Source organism: Eptesicus fuscus, chromosome 4 (assembly GCF_027574615.1).
Source record: "Eptesicus fuscus isolate TK198812 chromosome 4, DD_ASM_mEF_20220401, whole genome shotgun sequence".
Classification (NCBI taxonomy): Eukaryota; Metazoa; Chordata; class Mammalia; order Chiroptera; family Vespertilionidae; genus Eptesicus; species Eptesicus fuscus.
The window spans coordinates 68,953,564-68,976,817 of NC_072476.1; the positions used below are offsets into that span (position 1 = coordinate 68,953,564).

The 23,254-nt window shown below is 33.7% G+C and overlaps 1 protein-coding gene across 13 annotated transcripts in view; it reads left to right on the forward strand.

The window, feature by feature from the left end:
• SSBP2 (single stranded DNA binding protein 2) overlaps window positions 1-23,254 on the forward strand; it is a 221,967-nt gene that overhangs the window by 166,516 nt on the left and 32,197 nt on the right. For 8 of the 13 annotated variants that reach the window (XM_054715107.1, XM_054715105.1, XM_054715108.1 and 5 more), the window contains 4 exons: window positions 3,539-3,598; window positions 14,381-14,447; window positions 14,742-14,812; window positions 20,406-20,473. In XM_054715107.1, coding sequence (XP_054571082.1) covers window positions 3,539-3,598; window positions 14,381-14,447; window positions 14,742-14,812; window positions 20,406-20,473 — 266 coding nt within the window. The remainder of the gene's footprint in view (window positions 1-3,538; window positions 3,599-14,380; window positions 14,448-14,741; window positions 14,813-20,405; window positions 20,474-23,254) is intronic. The other 5 variants (XM_054715106.1, XM_054715109.1, XM_008161996.3 and 2 more) reach the window with 1 other exon arrangement.

Sequence of the window (23,254 nt, forward strand, 5' to 3'; positions counted from 1 at the left end):
TTAATGTTAGAAAATGTTAACAACATTTGAGCAATGTAAGATGTCCACTTTGATCTTGTAAGGAGTTAGGGCCTAAAAATGGTCCTTATCACCTGTAATTTTAGTACTGGTAAATTATTTATGAAACCATTCCCTTGGAGGGAGGTCTGGGATCTTCACAGAAGGAAAGAATTGACTGAGAAATCTATCTCCAACTAGTGTGGGGAAAGAGAAAGGACTGGTTGCTTCTGATCTTAGGGATTGAGATAAAACACTAAGTTGCTTATGGAAGACCATGTAAGAGGGAGACTACTACTTCCCACTAGCAGAAAGGGCAATGAAGAAAGGAAAATCTCTCTTTAGAAAATAGAATTTAAGAAAAGCAGAAGTGGCCCTAACTGGTTTGGCTCAGTGGATAGAGCGTTGGCCTGCAGACTCAAGGGTCCTGGGTTCGATTCCGGTCAAGGGCATGTACCTTGGTTGCGGGCACATCCCCAGTAGGGGGTGTGCAGGAGGCAGCTGATTGATGTTTCTCTCTCATCAATGTTTCTAACTCTCCCGCTCCCTTCCTCTCTGTAAAAATTCAATAAAATATATTAAAAAAATAAAATAAGAAAAGCCGAAGTATAAAAGTCCATGAATAATTCTTGATATAATGGAAACTAATAATCTTTTAAAATTGAATGACATTTATGCTGAAGTAAGTTATGATTATAAACGTTGTGTTGTTTTCTTTAAAAGACTATTTTGAGGAAATGAGATGGACACTTGATTTGTATTTCTGTTTGTCTTCTTCCCTTTCATTTTGTCATCAAATATTTATTGATTTTTCTGATTTTGTATATATTTTTATTCACTTTGAGTTATCCCATTCATTCTGGGCAGACAACGTAAAAATGTAGAAACAAGAATTTGTGCGTGTAAATGTAGTTTCCATACGTCAGTGCTAACTATACTACTCTATTTATCATATAAAGAAGCTTACTCCATGAATTTTGTCTAATTTGGGAAACTTTTTAATAGCTCTATAAACTAGGGATGATGTAATATGACTTTTGAGGGAAGGCACCAGATTGAAATATTATTTTCTTCGAGTTTTCATCGATACTTGCCATTTGGTGAAGAGAACATTCTATTTGTTCCAGATTAGTGGACTGATAGTAGAAAACAGGTTTCCCAGAAAATTCTTTCTCCTATTAATTACAAGACTGTGAACCTTGAAAAATCCTAAGCAGAGGACAGTGATCTTTATCTGCTTTATTCACTGATATGTCCAACCGCTAGAACAGTGCCTTTGTAGGTATTTAATAAATATTTGTTGAATGAACTAATCTCGAGCACACCTTTTAATCAATAAGTACAGCTTTTTAAATTCTCCCTATTGACCTTTGCTCTGAACAAAGAGCATAATTGTTTGTTGGAGTATTTTTTTTCTTCAACTGGGTTTTCCTTTTTCTCTGAAAACCATGGAAATAAGTTTTCCCAGCTCCTCAATAAAGGTGGTTTGTGTCTTAGGAGCATAGCTTATGATCCCACCCCTGCCCCCTTCCCACTCCCACACACTTCAAATACTTATAGATATTTACAATATACTAATATTTATACTTAAAGGTAATGCTGGGAATAATCAGCACAGAATCATGGGTTTTATTTTGTTGGTTTTTCTAAGGGACTTTAGAGATCAGTCCAACTCGCTCATTTTAAGGTTGAAAAAACTAAAGCACTGAAAGGTTACTGGCTCAGGCCCCTCTGTTAATTAGTGGGAGTGCAAAAGCTGGAATCCAGAGCTTTGACTTCTAGTCAAATGTGTTTTGCACACACAGGAATAACTTTTTCAAGGGGAAGACTTTTCCAGTTAAAATGTTGATTCACCTCATGACCCCTTTATGCAAGTATTTGATGCCCAAACTATTAAAAACAATTTTTTTGCACCAAATATAAAGAGTAAGCACATTTCATAGCCAAGGACTTTTTTGAAGAACCTACCCTTCTGAGGTTATTAAGGTAGAGAGTATTCACATCTGTCAGTAGATGGACTTTATATTGTTACAGGAAATCTCTTAGATTAATATTTTACCATAAATAATTTAAATTTGTTTTACTATCTTAAATTATATTTGAAAACAGATTAATTTCTGAATGGTGAAGTACAAATATTCATATAGAATATTCTCAGTTGCTAGTATACAAACTCTTTTGGGTTCTGTTGCTGTGTCATTACCTCAGCAAGTAAGCAATTGAGGACGTAGGTGGTTAACAGATAACTTAATGTAAGGATCAATCTGAATATTAAGAGCTTATGTCATAATAGCACTAATTTAATATTAAAAATGCTTTATAGCCTAAATATGTTAGGATTTTATTTTTCAGATGCTACTTTTAAAATAGCCCTGGGAAATATATGGAGCCATGAACTACAGACCTAATTTCTAAAAATGTTTCTAGAAAATACATTATAAATGTGGAATTTAATTATATAAAGTAATCTGGCTTGCCCAAGCCTTTGTTAAATTGACTTATTTATATTAGTTCATTCTTAATATTTTACTTTATAATATTTAACACTTTATAGTTGATAATTTGCTTATATTCCATGTAAAGAATAATCTTACATTTAAGTATTGTGATATAAGTAGACAAAATTATATTATACAAAATATAATAAACATTGAATTTTTAACAATTTTTGGAATAACTTCAAAAATTTTGGTGCCCAAATCTGACTGATCAAAAATATTTTCCTTCCACTCAACATTGACTAATCACTAAAATGACACTTTTAGGATGTTTTTCAGACAGTTCTTGGACTAACAGGGTCAGCATATCTTAGCAGCTTCTGATTCATCTAACAACATAAATTGAATAGGATTTTAATATGAGACCAATTTTTGTTAAAGGTACATACTTCATAATCTGCTAGGCTCAAAATATATAAAAAATTTCAACTTTAAACATTTATAATCAATTTTAAATCACAATAAACCCTTGATGAAGTAAAGCCAAAGCTCTTTTTACCACAGTGACTTTTAGAAAAGAAGTATCTTTATCATTTTAAACAGAACTACAAAAGAAAAGGTGAAGAAAGTTGGCAACTTTAAAATTATTAAAGGAAATCGATAGCAAAACTGGATAGTTCAGTCAAAAGCATATACTTAGAACCCAATTTGTATAATGATGTGGCCAGTAAGCCTCTTCCTGAAGTCCTTGAGCTTCAATTATCTAAATTTCTTAATTCTTTTTGCCAATTAGATATCATTACCTTAATAATAATTCACATTTAAAATTTTTTTTTACTATACTTTAGTCATTTTGGTGTTTTTTACAGTTTTCTCAGAAAATTTTCCAGATAAGCTACAGAAAAATAAAATATAATGGTAATTTTTTTTCAAAGAATTTATTCTACTGAAAGCAATCACATATGGAAGTAAATTGATTTATGTTTTGTATAATTCTAAAAATTTTTAAAGCAGTTTATTTTCAGATCCGTATTTTACACTGGGCTGGTTTTTTATGTGTTTGTTTGGTTGGTTTTGTTTATTTGTTTGTTTTATTTCAATAGCCTTTTATGTCACCTCGGTACCCTGGAGGTCCAAGGCCCCCATTGAGGATACCTAACCAGGTAAGATTTATGTGCTACTTAAGTTTTTGTTTGTTTGTTTGTTTGTTTAAGAATCAATAAAGATCTGGAAAATGTCACAAATATTTTTACCTATGAAAATATTAAATTATCCTTTATCCCATTTAATGCTACTACTAGTAATATATAATCTACTTCAAGGGTTGGCCAAATACAATCCATAGGTTGGATGACTATTTTGTAAATAAAGTTTCCATGGAACACAGCCACACTTAATTCATTTATGTATTGTCTGTGGCTTTGAAGGAAGATCAAATGATCATGAGAGAGACCTGCAAAGTTTGCTGACTCTTGGAGTCTACCATGTACTTTGAGCCTAATTTTTAAATATGTATAATTTTCATAAATGCTGGTTATATTCTCATTTAAAGGATGGCAATAAACTTTTCTATGAACATACTTTGGTTTATTTTTCAAGTATGTTTTCAGTATCATGGCTATAACATTTATATCAATTTTGCCCAATTATATTGACATACCAGGCATATCATTAGCTGCTTCTAGAAGGGTTAGATCTATTCTTAAATAATTAACAATGGATCTTCCAACTTTTTACCAAAAAGAAGCTCTGAGATTTTTATAAACTTTTGTCCTTGGATAGTTTTTTTTTTTTTTATCAGCATCATAAATATTTATTTGCTGAAACAAATAAAGCATAATTTTTACTTGCAAGAAGTATATAGTTTAATTTTAGGATACAGATAACACAAAAATAAATTAAATGTTTAACTGTATGGAATAGTTATGTCAAGATAATTGTTTTGTCACTTTCTCTAATTCTGTTATTTGTATACCTCAGCATTTTCCCAGATTTAAAGTAAACCCGTTATCACAATAAGTTCGCTTTTTATTCTTGTGCTTTATTTTCACTTTCCTTCCTGACCAACAAGATAAGTTGTGCTTCCTAATACATTTTATAGCAACAGAGTCTGCTTCTCTCACAACTCTTACTGAGATCATGCAGAGTCCTTGAAGTGTCCTAGCTTGCTGGTTCTCTGCTTCTGGTGCACAGTAAGGATGCCAGCACCCTTTCACTCCCCGGGGACAGCGTTAAGCAGAAAGCAGTGCTGGAAGTCCTCACATTAGCAGCTGGAGGAGTTTTCTCCTTCAGACTGAATTTACATTCAGAACATGGGGCTGTGGGAACATGCATGAAATAAGAGACGTGCACAGATGCCAAGTGTTCAAACATACGGGAATTTTGTTTTCTCTGTGGGTGAACCTGTATATATTGACAGGTCTGCGTATATAGGTGCCTGAGTCTCTTAAATTTCTTTTCAAAAGACAAGAAGTTGCATCTTTTATTGAAGTCTTTATGGTGTTTCAGACTTCGCATCCATCACTTTGTATGTTATATACATCTAAGAGGTGCCTGAAAACCTGAAAGAAATGTGTATGTCTTGTAGTAGTGTATTGTTAGAATTTTTGACTTCCATGTATTCCATATCAATGATGAAAATCTGACAGAATCATTAGAGTTGCATCCATTTAGCCTTATTGAAATGTCGGCTATTTATAAGACACTGTGCTAGGCTCCGTATCTATAGAGACTGACAGCATGAAACACTTTAGGAAGAGGAGTGGGTTGTTTGTGGGCATGTGGAGTTGTAAATCTAGAATTTTTTAAAGAACAAGTTTATAATGCATCTGGATTTATAAAAGAGGCAATTAAAGAGTTAAAGGTAATAAAGACTTACGATACAGGCTCTTTTTCCTCAAGAATTTCCAAGTCTTGACCTAAGAATATTTTAAAACAACGGTATTCTTCTGTGAGTGGCCCCTTTTCTGTCCCCCCAATAACAAATATTTAGTTAACTTTATTAATTCAAACATATAACTTGCAAATGTATAATAATTTACATTTATACTATTTTTAAAAATAATTTTCTAAGTATATTAATTCTGTTAATAGTGTAAACATACAGTTTTAGGAAATGTTTAACCTATTTAGGAGCATGACCCTTTCAAGCAACACAACAGTTCTTCCGTTTCATTATGTAGTCATTACAGTAGATTTGGCAAAACTGTTTTTGGTGATTAATTCAAATAATGTATAAAAAAACACAAATATATTAAATAGTTTTTATTTGGTCTTCATTTATAGTGATCATAAACTAATGAAATTTTGTTTTATTGATAGATTATGTCTAAGAAAATAAAAAGTGAAATATTAACCTCTTTAATGGTGTTGACTATTCATTTGGAATATGTTAATAGACATTCCTTTAATAAGCAGATCCTTCAGAATTTTTAATGATTAGACTATAGAATTTAATGGAAGGTCTCCTGAGATGGTTTTCATGGTTGTGGATTAAATTCACAATAGTTTATATTTATACTGTTTGTATATTCATAGGACTGGGTATTTAGAATATGGTATAATATCACTATGCCAAAAAGTATATGAAGGAGTCTCTAAAATGATGAAAGGAAAGTCAACTTACAAAAATATACAATTTAGTAAAGAATAAATGTACATGAGAAAACATATGAAGCACAGATGTTAAGTCCAAAAACCATTTTTGACTCTACAGTTTTACACTGGAATTGGTTCAGCTGTCAGAATGGGCCATTGGTGTTAAAGTGTCCACAGCCTGGAGTAGAGCAGGTCTTTATCCTTCTCATAGATAAAATGTCTAATCAGAAAAGTTCACAATATTCATTCAACACCATGCTGAGAAAACCAAGGCAGCCAGAAATACACACTGTTAATGAGTCACACCAAGAATAAACTATTGATTTATTGATCCTATAGAATTTTGAGAATTTATACTCTATTTCTGTCCATTTCTAAAACTCTGTCAACAGGTATGTGAATAGAAATAACACATAATTAATGCTATTGACAATTTTATATTCTAAAGCTGATTTGGGTATTCAAAAGCACATAACATCTAACTATTTTGCTGAAACTCTCAAAAATATTTGTCCAATCTATATATATAAAAAGCCAGTGACAGGAATGCCATAATGACCAGAACGACTGGTTGCTATGATGCCTACTGCGGCCAGCGAACCAGCCAGATCAGGGGGTGGGGCTGGCCGGCCCCCTCCACCCCAATAGGGGGCAGGGCAGTCGGCCAACCTCCTGCAGCCCCTCCTCCCTGGCCAGTCCCCCCTGATTATCACCCCCTACCCCAATAGGGGGTGGGGCCAGAAGGCCAACCGCCTGCAGTCCCTCCCCCGCAGCCAGCCCCACCCCTGATGGGCCCCCACCACCCCAATCGGCCTGTGGCCCCTCCCCCTAGCCAGCTCCGCCCTTGATCGGCCCCTCCACTCCAGTCAGGGGCAGGGCCCACCAGCCAACCACCCATGGCCCCTCCCCATGTCCAGCCCCGCCCCCAATCGGCTCCCCCACCCTAATCAGGCATGGCCCACTGGCCAATCACCCGCAACCCTACCCCCTGCCGGCCCGGCCCTGATTGGGTCCCAATCGGGGCGGGCCAGCCAACCAACCTCCCGCCGTCTCCTCCTCCTGACAGGCCCGGCCCTGATCCACTGATTGGGGCTGGGCCAGCTAGACCCCACCCCTGCACGAATTCGTGCACTGGGCCTCTAGTAATAGATAAGTGGTTAAATAAATTATGGTATATCTAAATCATGAATAGTATTCACCTATTAAAGGGCATGCTATAGAATTAAATTTATAGATATGATAAAATGTTTATAATCTATGAATAATTGTGAAAAAGAAAGCCCAAGATGTATATAGTACATCACCTTTGCTATATTACTGTACATACTCAGCGAATTTCCTTTACTCATATGCCTCCATCCATAAACATACATTTGTCACAAAGAGTATAAGGACTATACCCTTTTTATTTCTGAGTGGTAAGATTATGAATGATTTTTTTACTTTTAAAGTTTGAGCAGGTAATAATTTGTGACTAGAAAAAAATATATTAGTTCTGGTTATTCAATATGTAAGATTATCCTTTACTAATATTGAATCTATAGTTTTTACAATATAAAAGGAAAAAGATAATGGATGCTGAGTATAGACAAATCTTAAAAAGGCTTTACTTCATCGCTTTTCAGGTAGGGAAAAAATCAGCAGGCATTTGAGCAGGAAAAAAAAAATAATTGGGACATTTACTTTTATACTGAAAATAAATTTACTGTAGTCCCATATAACCAAGGTATTTAAAACAAGTTACATACTTACCTACTTACTCTTTTTCACATGTTCTCTTATCCAGGATAAATGCTATTTAGCATTTCTTTTACCAATAATTTTCTTTGTAACATTTTTCATGTGTAGAATTTGACTTTTATTTAATGACAATATGAAAATGTAAGAGAAAGACTTCAGCTGCATAAAGAGAAATATGTTCTACATTGAGTAAATAGTGGGAGTCTTATAGCTAAAATTGTAAGGAGGATAACTACAGCAAATCTCTAACTTTAAAAATTAAATATGTTGCATGTGTTTAACATAAATTAGTGGTTAATGATGAAAGCGTAAAGTAACTTTCTTTGCCAGTTCAAAAATATCCCTTTCTATCAACTGGGATCTCCTTATTTATTTGTTTCTTAGTGATAATTATACTATTAATGTATTTAAGTTACTATGTGAAATCTAAAAAAGAAAAATGTATTATTTCTTTATGAATTTGAATTATGAGTGTTTTCTTGGATATATGTATTTCCAATCAGTTTCTACCATTATAGGACAAAGGAAATTAACAAATTCAGTGTCTGACAAAAAGAAATTCATTCTCCTTCCCAAACAAAGAAAAATTTACATAGTGAATGCTATGCAGTCTTAATTTAAGTTACAGTTATATAGAACTCTTTTTTTTTACTATTTTATTACTTTTCTCAAAACATATCTAATTATTTTAAAGCTGCTTTGTTACATCCTCTTAGGATGTAAGCCAATGGGGAAAAAATTGCATTGCCCTATTTTTGATTGGACCTTTCATAGAGCTGTACAAAATCTCATTTAGAAATATTCAATCATTCAACAAATATCTGTTGAGGTTTACTATGTGCCAGGCACAATTTCAGGTGTGGGGCCACATCAGTAAACAAACTAATGAAAATCTCTCTTCTTGTGGACTGGGCATTCTAATGCAGCACTGCCTGGGATGATGAAATGTTCTGAGTCGGCACTGTCATATGCAGGAGCTTTAGCGCTTTGAGCACCTGTGAGCACTTGATAGGTGGCCAGAGTGACTGAGGAACAAAAATTTTAACTTTAGTCATTTTAATTATTTTAAATAGTAACATGTGGCAAAGGGATAAGAATTAGACCATGCAGTTACAGTGACTGCGATACAGAAAAAAGAAAAATAAGTAAATATATATCAAATGATGAGTTGTGCTTTGGAGACAAATATCTTGCTACACTGACTATAACATTTTTGTACTTCAATATCTTTTCTATTCATACTGCCTTTTTATAAAAAAAGACAGTGATGTTGTTGAAAGGACCTTAATTGTGTTAAGCATCTTAGGTCCAAATGCTAGCAATGCTCAGCAAGTCACTTTGGAGCAAGTCACTTAACCTGGGTCTTGATATTTTTTACCAGTCAAATGAGAGTGGATTCAAGTATTTTTAAAATCCCTTTTAGTTCTAAATTTTCTTGATTATATTATTATTCTATTTCATTTCATATAATTGAGGAGGCCCATTAAAAATTTGGGTACATTAAAATTGTTAACTGAATTATATCATAAAAACTTTAAAAATGAATAAATGTTTTCCCTCATCATTGAACATTTAGTCTCTCTGAGTAGACTATATGGTGATATTCAAGGAAATATACACCATAATCTCAAGTTCCTAGAGGGGCTTAGCATTGATTTCATGTTCTTTGTAAAAGAAATAATCCTTGTTTGAATCCAGAAATTCCTGCCCTGGCCAGTGTGGCTCAGTTGGTTGGGCATCATCCTGTGCACCGAAGGGTTGCCAATTCTACCCAGGTTGCAGACTCAATCACTGGTGGGGGGGCATGGAGGAGGCAGCTGATGGATGTTTCGCTCTCACATCGATGTTTCTCTCTTTCTCTCCCTTCCTCTCTCTCTCTAAAAATTAATAAAAAATCTTTTTAAAAAGAAACTCCTTCATTTAAGTATTTCTGTTTTAATAAATTTTGTATTATTTAATCCTTTTTTAAATTCTAGAATTTAAAGCTTATTTTGTAGAACTTTTGCAGTATGTTGATCTGTTGAAGCCCTGGATTTACTACTTAACAATAGTATAACTATGGACAAATAAACAGATTACTTATGTATTACAGCTCAGTTTCTCATAATAAAAAAGAATTAATAATAGCCTCATAGCATTGTTGTGAGCATTGAATGAAATAATAAATATAAAGAGCTTAACACAATTCCTGACACAAATATACCATCTCACAAGTGTCCATTGTTGTTAATATTATGCTGGTTATTATTAAACACCTCCATCATGAGTGTTATTTTGTCTGTCAGAGTGAAGATCTTTTATAGAACGAAGAATGTATGCCAAAATTTTTTATTAAACAAGTCTGAATGGAGTACATTTAACATGTTAAAAATAAGAAAATTATATCAACAACAAGATTTATAAAGTTGTTTTTTCCCTGATATTAATGGTTTAAAGAATGCAGCAATTATGCCCTATTGATGCCCTTGTCTGTCATTCCAGGACTGATAAAAGTGTTTTAAAAGTTAAAGATTTTACTTATTCTAAAAGACAGACTTTTGAAAGACATGGCATTGATCAAGATTTCTGTAGGATTATGTTATATTTTAAAATAATGACTAGAAACAGAGAAAGACTTGTCAATTGTTCTGGTAGTCCAAGATAAACAACAGAAAGCAGAATTTGCAAGAAAATAGTTTCCTGTGATAAAACATGGCATGTCCAGTGAGATTTAGAAATTCAGAATCAAAGTCCAGAGTATAAAATTAACCACTTAGAGACATAAAAGCAAGAACTTCAAACTCACAATTGAAAAAAATATATATTAACTAGTCATATATAGTCTGTCCTTCTAATTCATTTTTTTGTCTAAAATGTCTCTTTTTTATTAAGTGTATTGGGGTGACATTGATTAATAAAATTACATAGGTTTCAAATGTATAATTCTATAATACATTATCTGCATATCGCATTGTGTGTTCACCACCCAGAGTTAAATCTTTCATCCTCATATATTTGACCCCCTTTAACCTTTACTTTCCCCAAAACTCCCTCCCCTCTGGTAACCACCATACTATGGTTTGCTTTTCTTGTTTGTTCATTTGTTGTTTTCCGTTTTATATCCCACATATGAGTGAAATCATATGATTCTTGACCTTTCTGTCTGACTTATTTCGCTTCTTTATAACTTTTGACAGAGTTGGCCACTTCTTCCTTCTTGAAACTCCCCTCATGCTTTCTGAAATGTTGGTCTTGGTCCCCCTCTTAATTTCATACCTATTCACTTTCAATTTCCTTTTCTATCTCCCTTTGGTATTTCTAAATAATTATGTATTTGATCTTTTTTCCCTTCTCTTTGAAGTCTATTCCATTCTTATTGATTTTATCACTGATGATTCCTAAAATTGTCCAATTTACACCCTATTCCTTAAATAAATATTGGTTATTCTGAGCCAAGAGGCACAAATAGGTTCCATACTCTCTCAGAGCTTATAGTCTATTGGAGATATAGAGAAGAAAACAAACTATGATGATATTTAAGTTCTATGAAAGTGAGGTATATGATCCTACAAAAGCACATACAAAGACTTTACCTTCCCTGCATGCTCAAACATTCAGGGAGGCAGTGGGGAGTCACACAGACATAGCAAAAAGAACAAATGGCCGTAGTGGTTGTGAGATTGGTTTTATTGAACAAATAAACACATTGATTAAGCAAATAAGTAGAAAAATTATTGAAAATAATTTTGGAGAAATTAGAAACATAGAAGGAAAGAAGCTAAAAACCTAAGGTTTTGGATTAGAATTGGAGGTGTTGAATCGGTGTTAGTATGAATTTTTGGTATGCATATACACCACACAGAGAGGAGGGATATTAGTCATAGATGTAGATATGTGCGCATATGCACATACGTACATAGATTTTTTAAGCTCAGAGTCTACCGAGGAGACCTAAAAGCAGTGCACCCAACTAATAATACACACTCTGGAGAACCCATGTCTGGATGCCTACACACCATTCTTCAGTGGGAGGAATCAGAGCCCTTTGGAGAAAAGATTGATTCCAAAATTAGGCCAGAAAAAGTATGAGATGAACCTGGAACATCTTTTGCCAGTAAGGAAATACTCAAAATATGATGAGCATTTATGAATATTAAAGTAAGCAATGATAGTAATAGATTACAATGTATTGAATATAATAGGAATCAATAAGTCTATACAAATAAATAAATAAGAAGAAAAGGAAAGCTCTTCCTTACAGTTGGAATTCCAATTTATAAGCCTAGAAAGAATCTATTTGGCAACTATCATAGTGCTTAGGAGTTGTCAGTGGATGCTAAACTGGTGGGTTGATAAACAATGAGTGGGATATTGACAACTTGGAATAGCTCTACTACTAAAAGTAATCGCCTTACAAAGAGGAAACATAATGATCTTACGGTGTAGAAACCTAGCAGAGACCAACACAATCAGGTGATGAAAGTCAACAGTGTGGGTCAGTGGTTGAGCGTCGACCTATGAGCCAGGAGATCATGGTTTGTTTCCAGGTCAGGGCGTATGCCCCCGATGCAGGCTTGATCCCCAGTGGGGTCATGCAGGAGGCAGCTGATCAGTGATTTTCTCTCATAATTGATGTTTCTATCTCTCCCTCTCCCTTTCTGAAATCAATTAAAATATATATATTTTTAAAGTCAGTATCACTAGTAATGGGCTCAGTCAACATCATGTGCTCTATAAGGTAATCACCAGGAAGAGCATCGCCCCATTTCTGTGGTGCTCCTGATTTAAAAAAAAAAAAAAAGCAAACAAACAAACAAACAAAAATTACCTTAGTCTAGGAGGTCATGAAGAGACATCAGATCCTCCTGTAGAATTTTAATATTCATTCTCTTTAAAACTTTTGAGGACATGATAGGGAAAAGCTAAGGAATTATTACTGCTTAGAAGCACATGAAGAAATATGACAACTAAATGCAATATGTGTTCATTGAGGTCCTGGTCCCAGAAAGAAAAAAGAAACATTTTTTAGACAAATGGCAAAATTTGCATGAGGTCTGTGGCTTGGACAGTAGTATTGTATCTGTGGATTTCCTGTCTTGAGGAGTTGTGTTGTGGTTATATAGGAGAATATCCATGTTTAGAAATTATACTCTGCAGTACTTTGATGTGATGGAGACAATATTTGTGACTTGCTCTCAATTGGTTCTGAAAAGACTTAGGATAAAAGCATAGAGAAAGAAGGAGAAAGGGCGATGGGGTAAATGTGGTGAAATGTCAACAGTTGGGCAATCTGTGTCAGGGTGCATGGAAATCTTCATACCAATTGTGCAATTTTTCTGTAAGTTTGAACTTTAAAAACAATTACACATATTTTAAAGCAAATAGAAGGAAAACTTACCCCAGACTGGGTTTGTAGGAAAGAATTTTGTTAGGAAGTGATCCGGAATCTGGGATCTAAAATATGTCAGCAATAGGCACTCAAGGATCTGTGAGCGCCTTGAGAGGAGAGATTGTCTAGTTTTAGTTCTTATTTTATCTTGTTTTTGATGATTGACAATTAGATATTATTGTTGATTGAATGCATGAATTGAAAAAAAAAACAAAGAAATTTGGTATGGATGGAAATTAGAATGTCATTGTGGCAATGGCAAGAAATTAGGCTGGAAAGGTTAAGCAGGAATTCAATAAATATGTATTGAGTGTGCTTGTAAGCAAAAAAATTCAAGTAATTATAAAATGGCTTGAGAAATGGCAGTTCTCTACTGCATCCTTAGTGATTGTTAAGTAAAGAGTTCTGATCTACATATATAAATTCTTTCATATTAAATTCTTTGGAAATAACTTGAAATTTTAAGTAATTGGATAAGATTTATCCTGCTTAAAGTTAAATTAACAAATCTTTATAAAATCTTGCCAATTGTCAGGATTATGTATATATGTGTATACATATATACTTCATAAGATCAATGGGTTTAAATCGATTACAGCTTTGTTCAGCTCTAACAGCTGCTCAGACAACTATGGAAACTTGCAGTTCAGTATGTATCCTGCTTTGCACCCGCATAAATAAGCTCTGCCTGTTAATCTCCATCTTTTTCCATTCTAGTTGTCCTTTTCGATGCAGCCAAATTGTGTGAACTTAATTGGAATATTATTTTTATTAATAGTTTCTTAGGGAAAATGTGACTACAAAAGAGTATTCATTAGCCCCTTGGCATTTTAGTCCTGCTGCTCTTGCAATCCCAAATGAGTAAAAGACTCTGTAGAAGCAGAGCTTATATTTAAGAAGCAAAATTACTTATCTCAGTACCCTTAGTAAATTAATTTGGAGCAAAGGCATTATACTTATTTGAAAAATGTAGGACAACTTTTGCCTAGATGTTTGTTCCCCCAAAATACTTATTTTGCTTGCCACAAAATTGGGCAAAACAGAATAATTTTAGAACTAAGAACTTATATTAGGTTTATAGACCTATAAAATTTATAAATGAATGTGAAATATAACAAATCTTGTGAAATAATCAAATGCATTCTGTAATTATAGGAATTTTAAAAGAGAATTGTTAAAGCCCTTGTTTTATAAATATTTACAGTATTGCTTTTTATTTTGTTTTTACTAAAAATGCTAGGCACTTGGAGGTGTCCCAGGAAGTCAGCCATTACTTCCCAGTGGAATGGACCCAACTCGACAACAAGGTGATTGTTTAAAGTAAAAGTGAAATAGATGTGCAGAATCTCAAAGGAAATCTTTTATTTTTTTAAGGAATTTTTTATTTGAATAAATCTTCCATAATTATACCAGTTGCATTTTTGCAGATGGCATGGCCAAGTGATTTATATTTTTAGCTATGTCTTAATTATGCATAATGATGAAGGCAGTGATAACATGAGAAACAGAATAATTAAGCACCACGCTGAGAGGAGACTCCTGCCCTCTGGTTTGGCACCCATGCTCATTTCCTAGCTAATACCTTCCTACTTTTATTTTAGGACATCCAAATATGGGTGGGCCAATGCAGAGAATGACTCCTCCAAGAGGAATGGTGCCCTTAGGACCACAGGTAAATAATCAGAAAGTAAACGCTGAGTTTTTGCCTTTACTTTATATAAACAAACTATGTTATGTCCTGGCTTTTGTTGTATGCCTTAAAGGTTTGATATATAATACAGTTGTTAGGCTCTTGAGAATATAGTATCTGTAACGTCCATATTGATGTAGCAGCAAACCATATTTATAGGTGCTGTCACATATGCATTCAGTACATTTGAGAAAATACATTATAGTAATTATTATAAAAAGATAACTATTATCCTTTTGTTAGTTATATTGAGGAAATATATAAAAATTTATAGAAAATTGTTATAAAAGATAGCCATATAAATTAAATGATTAAAAATATTAAAATAAGCAATATAAAATATTTCTCTGTCTTTTGGAGGCTGTCATTGACTATTTTATACTACCATATTTCTTTATAGAATATGGAAATAATAGAGAATCATTTGGAAATAACCATTGGAAATTTGTCTTGCTGAACAAGCATAGTGCTATCAGTAAACATCAGATGTTAGCCTATTTATCTATCAAAATTTCCCAGAAGTATACACTGAGGTCAAATCTATCCTAGCTGTTGGTGATATTTTTTAAGGATGCTGTTCCAGGATATTATTTATTTTGGCTGAAATATCTTTTTTGTCTTCCTTGTGAAAACTACATGGGGTAGAAATTAATTTTATAATGTTATATTTCAAAGAAACTAATCCAAATCCAGAAATTAAAATATCTACCTCATGGGTCAGAGGTTAGCATGTTATAACGCTGGTTAAAAGAATGAATTAATTTATTTTATTTGTCCTTTTCAAGAAAAGCATTATTAGTGACAGTTTTAAGAATTGTCTCATGTATCTACTTTTAAAAAATTAAGATTTTGTTGTGTGGCCAAAGGAGTCAGAGATTTAGAATCTAACACCCAGATGATGTGACTTAGGCCTAGGAGTTTTTAACCAACATACAGAATTAAATATATGAACTATATTGAAACATGAAGTGCATATAACCTAATTTTTCAGAAATATCATATTACATGGGGAAAAATACTATGTGAGATAGTGAGATGCTCAGTCAGGAAAGAATAATTTCTATCATTAAATTAAATATATGTGAGATACTCAGTCAGAAAAAATAATAATTTCTTCCATTTAGGCTCAGTCTTTATGTGCTTTCTTAATATCTTATAAAAGTCTGATTTTGATATTTAAATTATTTTCCCTGTTACTACTCATGTTAGCAAATTATTAAATTTGTGACCAAACATCATAAGCTATTAATAGTAATTAGAATTCATAAAATCTATAGGATATTTCATAGATTGAATATACAGAAGTTTTTAATAAACTAAATATTTAATGAACTAAGCCAACCAATTTGGCTACACAGAATGTAAAGGCTTTTTTTCCCCAAAGATTTCCATAATAGATATATTTTAAAGATACATCAAAACTGCATGCTTATAATTTAATCAGACTTAATTCAGTTCACTTATTTTTCAGGTAGCTGCTCTTTAAGCTTTTGTCATTCCTAGACCAATATTTTTAATAGTTTGAAAACTAGAGTCTGATTTAAGAGTCTGTTTTGCAGTGTTTGAAATACAAAGCATACCGGTCTATGTTTTGGTTTATAAACAGCTCTATGTTTTGTTACAAGTAAAAAATTCAATGTAAGATAGCATATTTATGGTGAGTAATCTCTTATTAATGAGTTTTAATAAGTAAGTTTATCATATAAGTGTGAATTCTTTCTTTGCATATTCAAACACAAAGAAAGTAGTTTATTTCTTCAATTTGAATTGGTATCCTTACTATCTATTTCTATATAATTTGAGGGAAATAAAGTGTTTTGTGTGAGTTTACCTAAGAAGCCAGAAATACCTACACTCATTTTGTAAATCACAATATATAAAGTATAAAAGGCTAAAGAAAGTATTTATATATATATATATATATATACATATATATATATATATATCATTTACTTAAGTGAAAACAGGAATTGTATGAATGAATAATAGATAAAAAGTGAGGTAAAAATCATTTGGAATGGGGAATTCTTGTGAGGTATTTACTCATAACACCTGGTATATAAAACATAGGCATTATAAACTGTGAAATGTGTAATAAAGGTTAGCTGTGTTTCTTGAAAGAAAATAGTAAAACCACTTTCATAACAGACATTTAATCATACAGATGCCACCTAAGAGTGGAATGCACCTGCTTTTTTTGTAGTTGAATTAAAAAAGCGTAATGTTGTTTCTGGCTTTATGCACCAACAAAATATACATCTTGTTCTTATCGTAGGTACTATTGCTATTATTTTTTGAGCTTTAGATCTGTGTGGTGAGGAGGGGTAATAGTTATCTATTGGAACAATTTAATTACTAGAACAAAGAATTACATATTGTCTAGTGATTCTTATACAATGCTGATTTAGACAAAGTACACCCCTAGGACAATAGCAAACATGTAATTAACATTTATTGCATGGATGGAGAAATAAAGTTTGCTCTAAATCCTGGCATATTTTTCCCACCAATATATTAATCTATTTAAATTAAAAGTTCAGTGGTAACACATCATTTTTAAAAATGATATCACTATCTTTTTAATAGAAAAGCAAAATTATCTATCTAATCAAGAAAAATTGCTTTCCTAATACCAAAATTTGAAGTCATTTTTTTACTTGCTTTTGTGCTAAGAAATACTTAGCTTGTCTGTGTTCTATGCTCAGCAGGTGCCATGTAATTAACAGAAAAATTCAGCAAGACTACCCAACTATTTCTAGTTCTTCTAGAAATCTAAAGGCTAACTGATTTGCATACAAATGAAAACATACCATGATTTCCAACTCAGATATTTGAGGTGGAGAAATGGTGAGATGGAAATACGTGATGGGCTGTCACGTAAAGAGAGTAAACGGATTTCTGTATTTTCAAATATAAGATTGAGGTAGAATTCAGTTCAGGATAAGGGAGAAATTTCTAGAAATTAAACTGCCCAATAATGGAAAAACTCTGTAAACTTTCCAAGCAGCGTCTGAAGAGCCATTTTGTCAGGAACATTGCTTTGGGAGTGAGATTAACCAGATGGAATTGTATAGCTGCCATAAACTTTAAAATTCAGCGATTCTAAATTAGCTCTTTCTATTCTGCCTTGGTTGATACCACTTGGAAAGCTAGTTGTCATTCTTTCTTATATTCCTGTTTTCTTTTTGCTTCAAATTAATCGCAAAATGTAAATATTTTATAAACCTATCAAATTATAAGTTGAATAATTTCTTACTTCCTGTGACACTTGAGCACTGGGTATACCAAGAAGAGTAAAACAGACTCTGCCTTCAAGGTGCTCGCTGTTTAGCAGCAGGAGCAGAAACATAAAGAAAAACTGTTATGCAGCAGAAAAAAAAATGTAGAAAGGAAATATGCATGCTCTATCAGGGAGTCATTACATAAAGAAGCTAAGTAATTCTGTTAGGCTTGAGAGCTCAAGGGAAGCTGATGAGAACTCATTTAAAGTTGGTCCCTTATTAATGGTGACAAAAAAATAGCAACTATAATTTTGGAGCACCAGGTATCATGCTTTTAATATACCAAGCACTGTCATAGGTGTTTATATGATTTCATTTTATTCTCCCACAAGCTTACAAGGGAAAAGATGTCACCACTCTATAGATAAGGAAGTTAAGGTGGAGTGGGTCATTGGGAGGATCACTGGCCCAAGATCACACGTGTAGAAAGAGGGTCAGAGGAAATGGGGCAGGGGCTGAGAGATTCAACCCAATGTCTTTCTGTGTCCAGAGCTATGAGGAAGACTAATGTTTTCCTTGATACTATAAAACACAGATCTTCTAAGACCAAAACTAAGGGGAAACTTGCCTTGTGTTGCATTTCTATTATGCTTTACCATTCAGGTTTTTTCCCAATGACATTCTTCTCCTTGCTAATATTATCGCCGCCTCCACCAGGCTTGATCCAGAGGTTAAGGAAATAGCTATCCTATAAACCCCTGACTCAAAGTGTGGATAGAAACCATTCTACTGTCCCGTAGCACAAGAAATCAGGATGTTTAAGTAAGATTTCCTGAAAGTAACAGAAATAAACAATGAGAATAGCATGTAAGTAAATAAATTATTTATAAATTGTGGCTTACTCTCTGGAGTTAACAGACTTTCTCCATTGAATATTTCCTGGTCATCTTAGCACCTACTACACAGAAGGCCACAGCACATGAGTTAACATGAGTACATTTGTATTGCTTGTTTCCAAACCACAAGATACTCAGTAGGTTGCAGGATGTAGTTGGGATGAGGGGAAGAAGGTAAGAATTGTAGGAAATGAGGACAGGAAATATGTGAATAACCCCATAGAGCCATGCCGAAGAGTCGAGTCTGTATTTGGTAGGCAGTGCGATCATCATGGCTTTTAAATGATTTGAAGAAGACTAAGTTTTAGGACCAGAGTTTTGGAGGGCAGTATGGAGAATAGCTTGAAAGGGGGAGAGGCTGAGTCAGAGAGACCAATTAAGACAGTGAAGTAGTCTCGGTAAGTGACAAATATTAGTGATACACGGAGAGCCCTACTTCAAGAGCTATTTCACAGGTAGAATCTATAGACTGTGGTAACTCACTGGATACAGGAATTGAAAGCAAAGGAAGATACATCAAAGCTCCTGGAGATTCTTATCCAGGACTGTTGTGTGGAGGTCAGTCCACAGAACTGAGGAAAGAATGTAAAGGGCAGCCATAAGAGAGACTATTCAGTGTACTTTCCGTCCTGCTGAGCATGAAGTGGAAATGATTCATGTGAAGTTCAACATGAGTTACCCAGGCACTTCGAAGATCTATCATGACAAAATAGAGAAGATTTGGGATTCCTAATAGAAATAGTTGTTGAACTAATAGTAGCAGATAAAATTACTCATTAATGTACATTTTATTGAAATAATAAGAATGATTTGGCCTTTATGGAAATTAAAGTAAGCTAATATAATATGCATGTTAAAACATTAAAATATTTTTATCATTTGAATGACAGAAATCTATTGAATCATAATTTATGCATACATAGTCTGAGTTTACTTTAGTTTTCATATAGTTTTGTACATTGGTATTAGTGCATTTCTGTGTTGGATATATTATTTTGTGAACAGAAGTTTGCATTCAACTTTCTTTTATTGAGTTCACCTGGAGGTATTTTTTTCCAGACTTTATGTAAATGTTCTGGGTCTGACAATTTCAAACATGTTGACTAAGTATTTTCTTTAAAAACAATTTTGAAAGTTGTGAAATGTTTTAAAGTTCACTGTTGTACAGATATGCAAATTAATAAAGATACGTTAAATATCATTGCAACTTTACCTTAATCATTTACCATGCTACAATGACCTTACATATTTACATAATTTTTAAAGACACAAACCAAAGTAATTGTTAAAATAGAAGCAAAAGTACAAGAGTGGACCCTTCAGAGAATGAATTGCACAGGCCTTCTCCAGTCAGGAGTTGTGTAGGGAAATCATTAACCTGCTCTCCTTTCTTTCCCCCCTCCTCTTTGGTTTTGTTTTTTTGTTTTGTGGTAGTCTGACCCTTGGTTATCATTACAGAACTATGGAGGTGCAATGAGACCCCCACTGAATGCTTTAGGTGGCCCTGGAATGCCCGGAATGAACATGTAAGCAAAATGCTGTATTATCCTATTTTCCGTCTTCAAACGCCACACTGATTTGTAAGACAGTTTGAGCTCTTCAGTTCTGGGAGGTGTAAAAGTGGAGTAAGCATGAGCTGTAGTGTTTGCTTCATTTTCAGAACATATTCTCTATGGTTTTCTTCCTTCCCTTGTACCTTTCACTTCTTTTCCATTTTCAGATGCCATAAATGCCAACTTTTAGCCTGTTTCTTTTTTCTTTTATATTTTATTTAATTATCATAAAAATGAAGTTTTTTTAAATAAATAAGTACAGAGTCTCCATATCATCTACACAAAAGTATGAAGAGATCATGTCTTAACTCTCCAGAAGTGAACAATTTATTAGTAACTTCATTTTAATAGGTACCTAGTGGTTCCTAAGAGTGGCATTTCCGGCTCTTCTATATGTGCCTTTTGCTTTGTTGGGCCCACTCTCAACACAGAACGAGTTCTCTCTGGTAGTATCTTCTGTATTAAAGAACTTCCATAGTATAGGATGAATTTCTTTTTGAAAATTCAAGGAGCACTTAGATAAGGAGTAAACAGTTTGGGTTTTTTGTTCGTTTGTTTTTATGAAAAGGCCTTTTAAGCCCAAAGACAGTGGGTTGTTTTTATCAGCCAATATCATGCAATTTGTTAAAGAATTTTTAATTATCCAAGTTGCCCTCAAAGTTCCATAAACTGTAAATTAGGATTCCTGTAAATTAGGATTCCTTCAAGGTGTTTGTTAGTGACTTTGATTGACTAGAGGATCAGTTCCATGATGTGGCTTAAAGAAAGCTTACAGAAATGATAAAGATGTTTAATACAGGGTTGTGGGTAGTCTCCTCTAATCTGTTTCCATAATCCATGTTTTGGTCACTTACATGTCAAGTTAAACAACTCTGCCATCATTTAATGGCATTGAAGATATACTGTGAGATACACACAGGGATTTTCATGTAAAGCAATTTTGCCTAAAATAGAAAATAGGTTAATAGGTGGGTAACAGCCAGACTGAAAACTAACAGAACAAGGGGGAAAAGTAGGTCAAATTTTCCTATCACATCTTTTCACTTTTAAAGTAAAAATGGATAGACATGAAGTCTAACTTTTCTTAAGTCCCTCAAAGGCTTAGCCTTTATTAATGGTTGCTGTAAAAAGGAGAGAGTGATATTTTGTGCTGATATCAAAGCTGAAGCTCTTAACAGTAAGATTTAGGTATATATATAAAATTTACCTACCTGAGATTCTGACTTTAAAATGTAATAGCTTTTAAAGAATATACATTTTTAATACCATGATCAATCCGGAATTGTCATTAAATATTAAGAATATACATAATATGCCTAAACCGGTTTGGCTCAGTGGATAGAGCGTCGGCCTGCGGACTCAAGGGTCCCGGGTTCAATTCCGGTCAAGGGCATGTACCTTGGTTGCCGGCACATCCCCAGTGGGGGGTGTGCAAGAGGCAGCTGATCGATGTTTCTCTCTCATCGATGTTTCTAACTCTCTATCCCTCTCTCTTCCTCTCTGTAAAAAATCAATAAAATATATTATTTATTAAAAAAAAGAATATACATAATACTTTAGGACTCTTCATTATAATTAAATACACACATATAATTATGAGACCCAAATATCTGCTTAAATTGTCTAGTTCCCTTATTACACATACTTAAATAGATATATAGATATATATATGGGTACATTTAATTCCCTAGAGTATGAAGACTAAAAATATGGATGAAAATCCTATATAATAAAACGCTAATATGCAAATCAACCAAACGGCAGAACGACCGGTCGCTATGACACACACTGACCATCAGGGGGCAGATGCTCAACACAGGAACTGCCCCCTGGTGGTCAGTGCACTCCCACAGGGGGAGCGCCGCTCAGCCAGAAGCCGGGCTCACAGCTGGCTAGCACAGCAGAGGTAGCAGGAGCCTCTCCCGCCTCCAAGGCAGCGCTAAGGACCCTCGGGGCATATCCACCTGCTGGCTTAGGTGGACATCCCCTGAGGGGTCCCAGACTGCGAGAGGGTGCAGGCCAAGCTGAAGGACCCTCCCCCCCCCAGTGCACGAATGTCATACCTGGGCCTCTAGTTTTAATATAATTATTTTTGTTTCTTTGAATTTGTTTCTCATTTAAATATACCCAGATACTTTGAAGTATTTTTGTTATATAATATGTTACTAATTATATAATTTCTGATGTTTAAAGAACCTTTAAGACTTACAGACTCAAATTTCCATTATTTGTTACTATTGACTTTTATTCGAGGTCCTACATCATTTTCAGTTTTCTGTAAATTAGGATTCCTTCAAGGATGATGAAGTGTAAATATGTATGTGTTTACATTTGTATATATGTCCCTCTAACATGAAAAGTTCTCATGTATGGAAGATCAAACCAGAGAGATTAATTTTTGTATTGATATTGGCCCCAACAAAGTGAATTTAAAGAGACATTTAAAAAAAATTATCTCCATTATACTCAATAGGGTAAACTTTATTGAATTTTACTTCATAATTTATTATCTTTTAAACAAAATAAATCTTACTGTGTTTTGACAAGTAAGTGTTTCTGTTATTTCTTCATTTTACTTTTTTACATGTTGGGTATCTTAAAAATTAAAAGAATGGCATTATAACAGTGTTAACTTAAGCTACATTTTTAATAGTCTAAGATACTTGAATGTTGGGTCAGAAGAGACCTGCCAGAGAGTCATTATCTGGATGAGTTTTCTTTAGCTTATCACTTTTTTTGTTTGCCATGAAAGTT